Source organism: Channa argus, chromosome 4 (assembly GCF_033026475.1).
Source record: "Channa argus isolate prfri chromosome 4, Channa argus male v1.0, whole genome shotgun sequence".
NCBI classification, from domain to species: Eukaryota; Metazoa; Chordata; class Actinopteri; order Anabantiformes; family Channidae; genus Channa; species Channa argus.
In genome coordinates this window covers 22,723,283-22,739,513 of record NC_090200.1, presented here as the reverse complement: position 1 = coordinate 22,739,513, position 16,231 = coordinate 22,723,283, and the positions used below count along the sequence as shown (strand labels likewise).

General features: G+C 38.2%; 1 protein-coding gene across 1 annotated transcript in view; it reads left to right on the top strand.

The window, feature by feature from the left end:
* cdh13 (cadherin 13, H-cadherin (heart)) overlaps positions 1–16,231 on the top strand; it is a 307,186-nt gene that overhangs the window by 115,537 nt on the left and 175,418 nt on the right. Inside the window, exon 4 of the mRNA XM_067502517.1 lies at positions 6,884–6,997. Coding sequence (XP_067358618.1) covers positions 6,884–6,997 — 114 coding nt within the window. The remainder of the gene's footprint in view (positions 1–6,883; positions 6,998–16,231) is intronic.

Genomic DNA, 16,231 nt, shown 5'->3' with positions numbered 1-16,231 from the left:
TTAGGGTGTATTACCTCCACCTTTGGCTTTAGCATGTCAAATACATGCCCAGTTGGTTTTAAGTCAAGTTACTGACATGTGTGTTGCATTCCACTTATTTCCCTTCTGTCAAAAATATAGAATTACTCAGCCGAGCACACACAGTCACAACCCTGTCTTCTTAACATTTTGTTACTGTACTATGCTGCAATTGTTATCTCTTATTCTGTATCAATAAAATCTTCCCAGCCATTAAATTTTTGCCTGCCAAAATGACTGATCTTACAGTACAAGATTCAGTTTGCCCCCCCCCCCCCCCCCCCCCCCCCCCCCAACACTTCTCTACCCTCCGTCTCTGCATCGTCTCAAGTGGCCCATAGAACATGTGTTCAGAGCTGCTGCAGGTTCTAAAGAATCTCTAACTAACTCCGGCATATTTAAAGGCTTGCAGCAATAAGCCACGGGTTTGACTTGTAGAACGGCTCTGCTGACAAAACTGCCTGTAATGGTGTGCTGAGCATTAAATCTCCAATCTGAGAATCTTGTGTTATTCAAAATGCCTTTATGGTTCCTCCATGTTTCTCAATTATTATACCACAGAGTGTTTTTTTTAATAGCATTTTGTAATGAAATCTCTTTGTTATGCTCCTGTAAGAGTTAGATTTTGTATTTGCCCAAACCTCCCTTTGTTTTCTCTCTAAAGCAGAGTGGAAACATTCCATGGTGAATTTATTGGCATAACAAATGGTATTGTGGCAGAAAATATTGGCTGGTGATAATTGATAAATGCTGTGAGCAAAGGTGGGGAGAATCAGTTTTTAATTCCTCTGTGCAAACTGTTAGTTTGCTGTAACACAGGCCCAGAGGGAGAGGAGCAGCTGATGAATGATTCCTATTATGGGCAAAACTCAGAAGAGTAATTTATTCATTTCTTTTCCTTTTTTTTTTTTTTTTGCAACCGATCAATATGTGAATTAATGGAAGAATGCATTTCAATTTAACAAATGCATGCTCCAAGATATGGACTTATTTGTGTGTATTATTCCGTGTTGTTTTGGTTTGTGCAGAACAACAGTTATGCAGAACATTTTCTTGCCTTCAGGGGGCATAAACAGGCACTATTCAAATGTAACAACTGATAAGAAGCAAAATAATCTGAGTCCAAAAGCCTGTTTATTTTCCTTTTGTTATGTTTCATCCATTTTCGCGCGCTGAATGAAATGTAATATTGCATCCTGAGCAAAATCCTCATCCTGCAGTGGCAAATAGATTTTTTTTCCCACAAAGCTTTCAATGTTCAGTAAGGCTTTCTGAGGATGACTAAGATGTGACATCTTGCAGCCACAGCACAACAGCTTACATTATACATCTCCATCCCACTCATGCTATCTCTTCTTTGCGTGTTCTCTTGCTGGCATTTGTTAATTCTGTTTACTGCCTTTGTCTATTGTCTGTCTCTTTTACATTAGTTCCTCCTCACCCTCCATCTTTCACTAAAATGGCTTAATACAGCTTCTAACTTACATGTTTTTTGTTAGCTTTTCTGCATGGGGGCGAGTCCTGGAGAGGAACCCAAAAAGCATAACGTCGTGTTAATTTTGGAAAGCTTTAAAGATATTGATGTGTATTATTAAAAAAATCGTGTGCTAATTGAAAAATGGCTTCACTTGAAGTACTATAGGGAATAAATACATGACATGTAGGTCAGTCAATGAATGTTGGAAAAAGGTTTTAAAAAGTTATTTTACTTTAAAATTATAGAATCTGGAAAGAAACTCACCTGGACCTGGGTAACTGTACTGAATGCACTGCACGACAAACTGGAGTCAGACAGCTTCACTGTTCAATTAAAATGTCGGTCTGGCTAAAATGACTGAATAACCCAACAATTAAACAGCACCACAGTGCGCCAATAATGGCAGACACTTTACAACCCAAACTGCACATAGAGAGTGATTTGCACTATGAGCAATCTAAAATGTTCTATTTGAAAATACTTAGGATTTTACTTTTTAAACAGCAAAATTGTGGAACCTCTGGGGAAAGTCGGATGCAAGAGATAAGCAACAGTTAGCCTCCTTTTTAGTAGAAGCAACCACTACCTGGCAACTTGAAAATATGCAGCGGTTTGTTTATTCATTACCCTTTATCTCATCATTTTAAAGATAATTAAGTAAGATAATGCTGCCATCACAGCAGCACTAACTAGGAAAGTTAAATGGCCATTCTGTATTAAATACACAAGGAGTCTTTTCCTCTACTGTTTTTTTGAACAATCTAGTTCCAATCTATACTGTATATATTTTTGAGAAAAAATAATTAAATGCCATTTTTGGCACTGCTGACAGGTATATAATGGAAAATTTGCAATGAAGATGACAGAAAAAGACCTTGTGCCTGATGCTGTTTTGGTTGTCATTATTAAAAAGGTTAACCAACAAGCGTAGCATTTTTGGTAATCATTAAACACTCATTTATTTTTAGATGAACCCTTCACATTCTACCATCAATATGTCAGTAATTCACTGTTCATAATACTGAATGCAATCAGCCAAACTGCATTTGTACTACTTTTTTCTTAGGTATATTTTAGATGATTTTATTTTACATGACACCTCTTAGAAGAGTGGGACAAATTAGGTATGAACACATTTTCTCAAGTACATTTACAAAAGTGATTTAAAAGCAGTCTCTGAAAAAAGGAAGGCTCACAGATGCTTAGGATGGTCAGGCTCCAATTTGGGAGTCTTAAAGGTCAGCCGTTTTATATTAAGGTAAATTTTAGAATAAATCCTAAAATTAGTTGACAACAGAAGTGAAGATGCTAAAATTAGATTATGAAAGCGATGCACCGGTCTCGTAGTTAGATTTAGTTAAAAAGCTTCCCCCTTGGGTACTGTACCAGCTGCAGATGAGTGAAGAGTATTGCATTGAGACTGTGATGGAAGTCAAGGGAAACATGGATCATCACATGCATGACTTTTTCGGGTCGGCAGAGGATAACAATGACATTATTTTAGAAATTGGATTTAAGGAAAAGAAACGGGAAAGAAAAGTTTAATGATAATCACAACCAGCCTACATAATTTTCAGCTTGGGGGAAAAATGAAGATGTATGATTAAAAGCCTCTCTACACTGGTGCGTCAAAGCACTGAGGGGAAAAATATTTTCCCCTGTGTCACACACATTTAGAAGAAACATATTTTTAATGTTTTTTTTAATCATTTTCACTTTTGCTATAGTGCACTTTAGCATGTATTGTTTTTAATTTAAATGTATTATTTGTTTGCGCAGGTAAACGATGTAAATTAAAATAATCTATAGGACTAATTTAATTGGTATGCTATTGTGAAATTACAATAAACATCTAGCAGGGGCAGTTTTAAATAGCTTAACTTTATAGTAAGGTGTTAAGAAAGCCCTGGATTGATTGATGTCAGCGCACACTCCACACCACAATCTGCTGGAGAGTGTGTTCAGATACATAAAATAACTTTTAGCTTAATAATAATGAATTTAGCTAATTACATATTTGAACTAAGCATCAGTCATTAGCGTCTAGTGATATTCCAATTAACAAGATAAAAACTCTTTATGCTTCATTGATTACACTTTTAACAAGGTGTGACACATTGGGGCATCAACGCCCACACTGAGGGAACACTTATCAGGCGACTGTAAATAATTGTTTTGTACATACACATAATGCTGACAGTAACATAAGTGAGGCTAACAGTGTGTTAGGAGAGCTGACAGATTGCCTGACCTAGCTGCATATACAAGAGTTTATCCCACATTCAATAGCTGTACATCCCTGTCACCACTGGCCAATCCTTGCCTTGATATTATCCATTTCTGACCAGGTCTCCAACACATTGTCAAAAATGAGTAATGACACTTCTCAATATAGCATTGAGAGTGAAAATGGCAGAATGGACAAGGACGTGACTTTGCTGCCACAGTAACTCTGCGCTCAGATGACAATGACAAATGCTCCATCTTTTCTCCCCTACACACAGACGCCCAGATAATGTAGTACAGTAGGCATCCAATGTCTGAACACTCATGCACATGGGCATACCACCCTCATCTTTGTTACACTGATAAAGTAAATTAAAACGTACACTTCCTTTATTTCATTTTTTTTTTGTCATGACACTTCTAACTCAGTATACCGAAATGCACTAATGATCATTTGAGAGACAGAGACAGAAAGAGAAGCAAATGTATTAAAGCTTGATCGGCGTTGGTGCGGGAGTAATTTATGAACAGGACATATTAAAGATTCATGCTTCCTTCTCTTATGATGTCACCAAGCTGTAAGGACGCTATTTATCACAAATGCAGACTGCAAAAGGGGAAAGTAAAAATAAAAGCTATTGCTTAGTTAGAGAAAAAGAGTAAGGGGAGAGCTGCAAAGTGGCAGGTAAGAAGGTGACCAGGAAGAAAATCGGACTGTTATCTCTCCCAGAATAACCTGTAGTCAGGCTTCATCGACGAGCAGGACAAAGGTCTATATCCAGCTGAACGTCAGTGCCTCTTGCCACCCTGATCCTCCTGCAGAACACTGAAAGGTTTTAAATCGCAGCCTCTCCCACCATATCCACTGGGTCTCAGCTCAGTAAAGACGAGGATTTGACAGCGTGATCTATCTTAGCCCTAACCACTGTCACCAGTCCTGCAGCCAACCTCTAAAAATACCTCGAGATTCCTGTTTGGCTCCCAGTTCTTCTTCCCCTTTTTTACAAATATCACACAGCGGAGACCTGTGCGTGGTGGGATTGATGCACTCATCCCTGGGCTTCAGTCTCAGGCTGTATTTTTACAGCCAACGCTTAAAAGTCCATCAACTCACTTGTGGACCTGGTCACTTATACACACACACCAGTAACTGTGCTCTTTAGACACAAAACAGGTCATAAAATCTTTCACAGTTTGGGGCAGTGTTCTGTTTAACTGCTTCAGGTCCAGTTTTAGATTTCTGTCTTTGACATTTGGAAGGTCATCCCCCAGTGGGTTTGATAAGAGAGGCCATTTCAGAGACCACTCAGTGTGTCCTTGGTTTGTTCTGGTCGGGTTATGTTTATGATTACTCTTTCATTGTGTTGTCTTTGACCTTTGCAGCTGGGAGGGGTGGAAGGGTGAAGCGGTTAGTGGTGTGAGTGTCCGCTGGATAGGAGTGGCGGCGTTTGAGTGTCAGTACTGTGCTGTAAACAAATTGCTCAGTTTTTCCCTCTCACCTCTTCTCTTCCTGTCATTCTGACAGGGGGGAGAGTGGTGCCAGTGTCCCTGTCAGCCAAGAACAGCAATGTGAACAGTAAACACGCAAACAGTCCCTGCTAATACACACACGCGTTGCGTATTTTCAATAAAGTGTTGCACAGTATGCTCTAAAAGATGAAGGACAAAAGAGACTATTTGCATTGCAAATGAAACCGCAAAAACCTCAGGTCGGTATTCTCCCTTTTGTATTGAGCCTGTGTTCTCGTTTTAACCGGTGCTCAGACACTGGGGGTGTTGCTACGTTTTTTACCACTGTCATTGTTATATTTTTTTGCTCAACACATTTAGCAATGCCTGCCTTTTTGTGGACAATGAACCGTGGATCACATCTTTTGCATGCACAGTCTTTATTTTTTTATTTATTCATTTTTAGTCACACCCCCTGTGACGGTGGTCATGATAAGCCGTCAAGCTAATATATGGAGGGCGTGTGGATTGATGGATGGACTTTTAACGTTATTGGAAAGGAAACATCATCTTTGGGCAAACCTCAGAAATGCTCCTTTTTTGTGAAGCCTCTGGAGGGGCTTGTCATTGTCAGTGTTTGATTGACAGCAGCTGTCAGGCTGAGCCCTAGCAAGGGAGGGAGTCAAAGTAAACAAACTCATACTGGAAACTGTAGCTTACAACCACACAGAGACAGACAATGCATTTACATTCACTTAAGTATCCTGTTTACAGGCTTTCTCGAGGAAGCTGTGTTCTCAACTGTCATGTAAGTTTCTATGATCAGAAATTAGAGAAACCGGATTTTCACAGGCATGTTTTTATGTCTATTAAAGAGTACTTGTGTAGTGTGTGTGTGCTGTTTTTCCTTGCCAAATGTCCAGGCGTCCAGACAGTCAACAGACTGTCCCTCCCCTTTGGGTCATCACCTCTGTGTTAGCAGCCAGGATGCTGTTTATTGTGTCAGTGACAGATACTGTTTTCATCAACATCCAAGCATAACTGCATAGAAGGGAGGGAAAAGTCTTTCACTATTATACCATAACAGCCACATCTTTGTTTACAGCAGCAGGAGGGTGGAAAATAAAATTAGATTATACTATTGTGTTTTTAAGAGCAAAAATAACATTTCAGACGGGCTTCTGCATGAACAATGCAATTGATTTGCCAAAATCCTGTCAGCTATCATTTCTTAATTTTTTTTCCCTTTCCTTTAAAGATTAGTGTGCTGTCTTCTTCTATCTCTCTCTTGTCCTCATTACAGGCTGTATAAAGAATTAAACGATGTAAATTAAATTGCAGTAGAAGCAACAATTCATGCATTTCATGTTTGCCCTGAGAATAGCCTCACCTCATCTTTCCTTTCCTCACTTTTCCTCTTTACACATGTAGATGCAGGTGCTGAGCTGCTTTGCATTACTTATTATGTAGTACATACACTCTAAACTCCAAAAGTGGCTTGTGGCTTGTTTAAACACTTTCCCAACATTTCAAATACGTAATTGACTTTGCTGGAACCAATTTGTTTGGTTTAGTATAATTAGTATAATATCCGAACAAGATGCCCAAAAGTAACTTTGGACGGGTTAGAGCTGTTCTAACAATGTGAACAGGCAAGACATCAATGTAAAATCCTTTAATTTAACAATGTGATTTACCTTCTCTATGTTCTAGAGTATCCTGGGTCTTGGCCACACGCCGCCATACCGATCCAAGAGATCCCTGCTGGTGCCTCCTATGATAGTAACTGAAAACCAGAGAGATCCTTTCCCCAGGATCATTGGCAAGGTAAGTAACACATGGTCCCACACAGGTAGGCTTGATATCCTAACCAACTCTTAGATTGGAACTGGACCCTATCTCATATAGTAACAAGAAAAAGATGAAAATAGCCCAAGGTACAATACAGAACCAAATATTCAATATGTGCATTATTTAAAGCTTTGGATTATAGAACCAAATGCTTTAGGAAATCATTGGTTTGTACTGATTTAGCTTTTATTATAGTGACTTACAGTAGTGTAAACAAAGTGCTTGCATTGACTGTTTTTCTGTTCAATGTATTACAGAAAACAAAAAGCAATTATTTATTAGTTATACTCTATGCTTAAGTAATGTATATTTTGGCTGGGAGGGGTTTCATTACAGCCTCTACTGTAAATCTTCAACACCATGCAGTTAATATATACAAACACAAACTACAAATCCTGTTAAGGGCAGCGGTCAACCAGTTAGCTTAAATGTAACCCTACCCCTAAATCTATTTGACGTTGGACTTGGACTTTTCACCAGAGTTGGTTTTACTGTTTGCTCACCAGTTTCAGTCAAATACCATTAACCTGTAGCCATTTATAACTCACTCAGTCAAAAGGTCTTAAGCAGACTCCTGCTACTTTGCTTCTCCTTGAGGAAAAAAAATCACTGCTTGCAGCTGTTTACCTGTGTCGTCTGAATTGTGTTGACAGCCATATAGAAAAGAGAGCTTTCAACCCAGCCATTCCTATTTAATATCATCAGACTAAGAGTCAGAGTTAAAGAAAGGCCCAGACATTTGAGACGGGCGAACTTGGCTTCTTCAAAATGCAATGACCAGGTAGTAATTTATGAGAATGATACTTCACTCTCAGTCTCAGACTGACTGTAATTGAGTTGTCATTCACATTGCTTACAACTAGGCTTGTGGAAGTCCACAAATAATTTGCTGTGGTTATTTATTTGATTATATATGTATTTTTATGTGAAACTCAATACCAGGAATTAAGATTGGGGGATATAAATTATATGTAGACTCTTCCCAAAATAAAGAATAAGACATTTCCTTGAAATCACACATCAGCCCACTCGGTTATAGCAACAATTAGTCACACAAGGCTTCGTCAGCACCTATCCACATTAAGTTAAGTTTTGGAACATATTTCTAGTGGAATGGAAAAGGAAAAAAGCAAAAGAAGTGTGTTAAGGTCAATGCACATTGGAGTGTTTTGTTTGTTGCCTGGGTATTTGAACATTACTTAACTGAAAGCTCCCGTAATTGGCCACTTAATACAAGGACGAGAGGTTGGCATTGGGCATGTGTTTAGCCACCGAACAAGCTGGAAGACGGCAGACAAAATTGCAGGTAGATATAACAGAGAAAAGATTTGATTAATTAAGTGATTCAATTTCAGATTGTGCGGCTTTTTTCCCATCTGAGCAGAGCTTTTACCAAGCTTGCGTTTGAAATCCAGGACCTGCAGAGCAATCTAATCTTAAAACCCATTGAAGCAGTGTGTTTCCCTGTACTGCAATAGATACTGTTGTCTAAATAAGGTAAGAATAAATGGAACTATCCACACTTCTTTTAGGTAACAATGAAGACCAGCTCACAAATCCTGGCAAACGATTCTTAATAAAGGTTATAATTTTCAGGGCACGGCAGTATGATATAAAAGATGTAATTATTGGAGCATAAGTGCTGGAGTTTGCCTATAAATATTACCACAGTCAAATAAAAGACTGTAAAAATGAAATACCTGCCTCCTGGTTAAATGAAAGATTGAACGAAACATTTATTTTTTTCAATCTATTTAAGTCCAAGGTGGATGTAGACATCTGCCTCTGTTTAAGCTTGGATTTACCAAAGTTTGGTTTAGTTTCATTTAATGCCACTTTAAGATCAATTACAAAAACAAAAGTCATGTTCTTATTAAATCTAACAGGGTCGAGACCTTATTCGTTTGAAATATAAGAATCAGTATTTTCAGAAAGACAAGTTCAATACAATATTGGTTAGCAAATGCAGCAGTTGTTTAAAACCCTTTAAACCCTAAGGTCCCTGTAGATGGCCCAGCAGTACAGTTACTATAAATAACTGTCTGAAAAGTTCATAAAATGCTGTCCATGACCTTTTTTCCTAATATTTTTAAAAGACTAGGGCTAGAGAGTTTTCCCAAAACATTTGATGTGCCCATTTTTCTCCAAAGGTAAAAACGGTAGCAGCACTTTCGAAAATACCAGTTGTTCATGTAATGAATGCGAAATGTTATGCCCATTGCCACCCAGCTTGATGTAATTGTAAACAAATTTGTGTTTTTACTGAACAGCTCAAGTTGCCAACATCAACTCAAGGAGGGACATTGCAAGTGACTAAAACCAGATGCATGTAGTTTATTTCCTGAGGCATATTATCTGGTGATTGGCTTTCATTTCGCCTCTCAAGGAAACAATGAGTTTTTACAATGTTATTTCAGATCGTACTTGCTAAAGAAATAATTTTCTTCCTATTTGTATTTTTTTCATGTGTGTGCATCTGTGTATTAGGTTGCGCAAGTGGTTCATGTGCATGTAGAGTCGTGGTGTGTGAGGTGTCTGTTTTGTATGGTTAATACTGTGTGATGCTAATTTTTTTTTGTTTGACACTTTTTTACAATAATTTCAAAACCTGGGTAAATGAATTTAAAAATTTACATTTTCTGTTTCTTGGTTTGTTAGAGAACATTTGTGACAGAATAAATAAATTCTGTTAGAGGATGTAAACAAAAGTTTCCAGTGTAGGCAGACCTCTTATTAAAGAGACAAAAAAAAAAGTTTAGTCTACAGCATTACTGCTTGGCACCCAATTTAATTGTTTGCTATACTGAGTTTTTACCACCCTTCTGTCATTTTAGACTCCCAGTGCATAACAATCCCAGTATTGCAAAAGGTGTGAACCTCAGTTCTGTATATTATGCAGATATAATTATACCACATTATCAGTTTTTAAATTGGCATAGCACTCTCCATAACATGCTACCTAAAATAGAATTTTTTGATCAGTGATTGTAGACTTTTCCAGGTAGACCACTGTATAGAGGCCAAAGATTATGTGAAATTTATAATACATACAGGTAAATCACATCACGTAAGTCATATCAGCACAAATTGGCCTACTAAAGCTATACATAAATATAAAGTAGAGCATGCATGCTCTACTTTATATTTATCTACCTTCCCTAAGCTTTGATGTGCAGTGTCTCTATGTGTCAAGCAAATTTGTTAAACTACATATAAGTGGGCAACAAGAGATCAACTACATTTCTCAGACTAACATGAAAAGAAATCTCATACTGAGAACTGTGCATAATAGATAATTGTACCCAGGAGAGCACAACTACAGCACAAAGCCTGGGCCTCCAGCTCAGCACTGTATGTTCCCTGCTGAAGCAACTTGAAGGCCTGGAGATTAGTTGTGAAGGACAGTGAACTGTGGAGAGCGTGCATGTGTGTATTAAGTGATTTTTTTTTTTTCTGGTGGGAAAAAAAATGTGGTGCTTAGGGGACATAAAGTCTTGCCATGTCTACAATATAGTATAGACATGCTGTCCTGACTTTAAAGCAAACTGAATACATGACATGAATTATTTTGTCTTTCTGTTACCGCTGTGGTTCTTTAACTGTCCCTCCTTTGTTTCCCCGTACTTTCTACCTATGCTATTCATCCCTGTATCCTCCTCTCTTACCTCCATACTCAGCTTTGCTTGAGTGGACAAGCTAATGGGGGATGTTTTAGCCAATAGAAGCTATATGTCGGCAACACGGCGAAATTAATTTTCCACGCCAATAGCTTTCCTCTTCCTATGCAACCTACCATGTCTATATGGCAGCCATTCATTTTTCATGCTCCCTCCTTCTCTCCAGGAGATATGCAGAAGGAAGAATGGTTGAGGTGAGATTGCAAAGGCCATGATTTGACATGTGTGCATGCACATGTGTCTAGTGTGTATGCCTGTGTGGACTGAAGGGTAGTGTTGGCTGGCAGCAAGACTCACAGGCAAAGGGTAAGAACCTTGTTGTTTATGACACACCTCCTGGTAGCTGTGGAATTGTTTTGATACAGAGGTCTCTCTCCTGCCCTCCCTTGGGGACCTATAAACAGCTCACAACAACTCACGCCACAGCTGGAGCATGCAATAAAACTGATATGCCTAAATGTTGGTCTCACTGCATGCCACTTCAGTCACTGCAGATAGGACCATTTTTAGTCTGCTCAAGTATATGGAAAGATAAGACAATCATAGCTCAAGTAGCTATAATGTTTATTCCTAAAGGTTTTTTGCTGATGGCTGGGATTACGTGTGAGTCAGGTAGATTTGCCAAGGTGGCTAACCTTTGTCTTTAAAATAGATAATTTTTCTTCTACCTTATTGTAGCATTACACACTATATAATCAGTCTGACCATTTACACATTTCACCACATTTCTAAGGCCCTGTCATACACGCCCTGGAATTCTGACATTCTCACGAATGGTGCATGTGTCAATATAAATGTCTGACACGACAGACATCATCTGGACTTTATCCTTTGAGCTCCCTATTACAATGCCCATAGTATGTGCTTGAGCACCTGCGTGTAGCTCTGTCCCGAATTGTTGGGAGGATTTAAAGCGAGCGAATGGGCACGTTGATGATGCTTCTTTCACGTGACTGCTGTTGTAGTCAAGTGAAAGAACCCTTTTTTATTAGATGCATGACTCTGATGCGCTGTAAAAAAAAACACTGTTTTCCCACAGATTTTCGATAATGTTGTGCCTCCTCTGTGTGCTGATTGCGCACTGAAATCGAGCGGGTTTTCAAAGGTGAGGACGTTTCTCACTTAGATGATCTCCTGCTGTGTGTTACGTGTGTGAAACACAAATCCAGACAATTTTCGGAAGGTAAATTCTCCAAACCTTCTCCGGAGTTCATATGTGAAATAGGCTTTAAAAACCACATCCATTTATTCTAACTGTGGTTGCTTTCAATAATAATAATATTCTGTTTTATTTGTACAGTGCTTCTAAGTTCAATTAAATTCAACTTTATTTATATAGCGCCATTTGACAACAAAGCCATCTCAAGGCACTTTACAGAATAAAGTCAAGAGTGTAAAGATGTAGTTAGAGAACACAACAATTCCCCCTTGAGCAAGCCCTAGGCAACAGTAGAGAGGAAAAACTCCCTTTAATGGAAGAAACCTCCAGCAGAACCAGGCTCAGGGTGGGCAGCCATCTGCCTTGACCGGTTGGAGAGGAGCTTGATAGCTAAAGGCTCTGCCTCCCATTCTACCTTTGGAAATTCTTGGAACCACAAGTAGGCCTTCATTTTCAGGATACTCACAGACAATTTACGGAAGTATAATATATTACATACACTAGAAACAGGGATCGCTTAACAAAGTAAAAGATCTAGAATTGTTTTTGGCCTCATGGAGCATGTAACATGTGCACTATAGCTTTCTAATTGCATAAGCCAATGAGATCACAGACACCTGTGGGCCGACTGTGGCGCAGAAAGCTAGAGCTAGGGAGGTCATCCACTAATCCCGCAGTTGTTGGTTCGATCCCCAGCTCCTCCGGCTAACATGTCTAAGTGTCCTTGAGCAAGACACAACAGCATGAGTGTGTGTGTGTTTGTGTGTGAGAGAGATAGTGGGTGCAAATGGGTAAATGAGAAGCAGTGTAAAGTGCTTTGAGTGCCAATAGGCAGAAAAGTGCTATATAAGTGCAGACCATTTACTGCAGTTTACCTTTTGCAGTGTCGATGCGTTTTGGTTTTGCTACATCCTGGAGGCTTTTTAATTTTACTAGATGCAAGTGCTGAACATAGAAAGAATTTGTTGAGGTGTTTATGAAATGCTCAATAAATGTCTCAGCTGTTTCTTTTTTTTCTTGTATGTTTTAAGATTATTCAAGTCTTTTTCACCAGTGCTTATGTAACAATGTACTGTAAACATTTAATGTAATTATTTTATTTGCGCTGTATGAATGTAGAATGGCTGCAAATGTTTAAGTACTGTAGTTACATATGTCATAGACCATTCATCATTGTAAAATTTATGAAAACACTCAGTGTGAAGCTGGAAAATCAGCCAAAGTTTACCTGTTAGAGCAGGGTTTGTAACTAATGAGAACATTTGCTTTAACAAAAGTATATTATTGCAATTGTATCACAAATTGCCACCCTTATTCCTATTATTCTTATTCTTACTTTTCCCACAGTAAGACCCAATAAAAAGAGGACCAAAATCTAAAATAACATATATCCTTGAGGAATTTGACAAAGTGTGTATGATTGGTGTATACACACATCAGTGAATGAAAGAATTCAGTCCTAATGTTCCCCCCCTGTGACATGCACAGAGAAGCAGGTTAGTGCAAATGTGTCCTACCACACAGGCAGAGTTAATGGAGTTCACACTTCATCTAAGGCAGTTCAAAGTTCAAGTACAATTTTCTAATATAAGTAATATCCATAAAGCTATCCATTAGTATTGCTAAGTGGTTTCTCTTACCAAAGGCAACAAGATACCAGCCTCTCCTGAAGCTTCACAGTGACGGTGACATTGCACCATTCAGCAACTACAGTTATTGTGATTGCAGTGAATCAGAAAAACACACACAAATGTATACGCTTAGAATCAGCCTAGATTTTACACATTTCACAGTCCCTCTAGGATTTTAATTCCTATGTTTTTACTCTCATAACCTTCTTTAGTCATAAAGTGTTAGTTTGACTAACACAGAAAGTAGACTAAAAACTAAAAACAGAAAGTTTTCAGGTCCACTAGGGTCCACGTGTGTCAAGAATGACAAACTGTGTATGTCTGTATACATTACACTGACGTTTATTGTCAATGAACAAGTTGAATTTTATTTAATTTGATCAAAAATGCTAAGATTTCAAAAAATTTTGCGTTTTCGATATTTTGTTATGTTACAGCCTTAATTGACAAAAATTAATAACAATTGGCCTTTGCCATGACACTCAACATTGAGCTCTGGTATATCCAGTTTCCACTGATCATCTTTGAAATGTTTCTACAACTTGATTGGTCACCTGTGTGAAATTCAGTTTATTGGACATGATTTGGAAAAGCCCACACCTGTCTATATAAGGTCCCACAGTTAACAGTGCATTGTATTGTGGCACAGATCTGGGGAAGGCTACAGAAAAAGTTCTGCAGCACTAAAGGTCCCAGTGAGCGCAGTGGCTTCCATCATCGATAAACGGAAGTTTGGAACCACCAGAACGGGGCAGACCGAGCCCAAACTGAGCAATCGACAGAGAAAGGACTTAGTCTGGGAGGTGACCAGGATCCTGATGGTCACTTTGAGAGAGCTCTAGTGTTTCTCAGTGAAGAGAGAAGAATCTTCCACAAGAAGAACCATCTCTGCAGCACTCCACCAATCAGGCCTGTATGGTGTGGAGTTGCCAGACCTCAGACTGGGGTGACGGTACATCTTTCAACAGGATGATAACCCTAAGCAGACAGCCAAGATAACAAAAGAATGGCTAGGAGCCTGAGAGGAATTGCTAGGAAGAATGGGAGAAACTGCCCATAGATATGCCCAGCTTGCAGCATCATACTCAAAAAGACTTAAGGTTGTGAATGGTGCTAAAGCTGCTTTGACAAATTATTAAGCAAAGGCGTTGAATACGTATGTACATGTGATTTTATTTTGTTTTCTATTTTTAATGCATTCGCAAAAATTTCACATTATCATTATGGAGTATTGTTTGTAGAATTTAGAGGAAAGTAATGAATTTGATCCATTTGTGAAATAAGGCTGTAAGATAAAATGTAGAAAAAGGTAAGATTGAATACTTCTGGATGCACTGTATTTTGTGATAAAATTACGCTAGCGAAAGAATTGCTAAATATTAGCATTTTTTTATAAAATTCAATAGAAATCATCTTGTTCGTTGACAAGAAACTACACACACTTGCAAACATATCTCAGTTATTAGCTTATTTCTTTTGTTCTTGTCACACGTGGGCTGACAGTATTATTTGCCTTTAGGTGCAAGTTTTACTTTAGGAAGGCAACACCACATAGTGTGAACAAAGTCTCATCTAATGAGTTCAAAGACAGTACAGCGTGTAGGTCAAATCTGTGGAAAAATCGCATTGAAAGGAAAAAAATAATCAATGCCACAGAATTATCAAACGTTGATCTAATTTGTGTTAATTGTTGTGATCACAACATTGCAAATTCCTGGAGGGACTGAATATGGTCTGTAAGATATATGTTGTTCATAGTGGGAATAGTCAGTAGTCATGAAGCTGTTTGAACCATTTATGTTTCTGAAACATTTATCTCATTGAGAAAATTTCCATTAAATGCACAAGTTTGTCCCTATAAGTTAGAGTACGTATAAAAAAGTATGCTTGACAAAAACAATATCAAACACTTTCAGTTGCGGCAAGAAATGACCACTTGCATAAATGTACAATTTCAAAATTCACAGAAATATAGCATTGTTAGTAGCCCTCAATTGTGGCAGGGTTACACATATTTTCCAAAGCACATATATAAACTTTGACTGCATTCATTGTTTCTCAAGGGGAGTAAAGAATGTTGACAGGTCCTGTATTTTATGTTTTAATAGTGTTATTGTTCTCTAGCACTCATCTGATTGTCTAAAAAGCCATCAGCTGGCTCCAATTTTGAGTTTTCTGTTCATCCCATAGATGTTTGGAAGAATTCTAATGTCAAGAAAACTATGGACATTATTACTGTAAATCAGTTGGCAGGCCGATTCCACGTGATGACCATAGCTTGATGGTTTTACAGACAGCTGTTAGTTCCTCTTTGTGTGAATATCTTTGGGTTTGATGACATGTTTTTTTTAGAGTCGGCCCAAAGCATCTGTACCCAGTAGCTTAACTTTTATAAACAAACCTGACATCCTACAAAAGAACTTTTGTCCTAATATTAAATAGAAATGTGTAATGCTTTACATTGTTGATGTTTCTTTAGGTTTAGAAGAATCATTTACAGTACATATTATAATCTTTCATAAAATTTGTACATTTATGTATGTTTACTGTGCACATATAGTGAAAGCTGACGACTTTGAGTCAGGGATCAGTGTTGTTTCTTAACCTTCATATGCTGTAGCGGCTTTTATTCTGCCATGTGTTCTCCTGGGTTTTTTCCGCAAAAAAAAAAAAGATGCAGGTTGAGTTATTTGTAAAGTCTTATTGACCCATAGGTGTGTGTATATTTGTGTGTTGATATTCC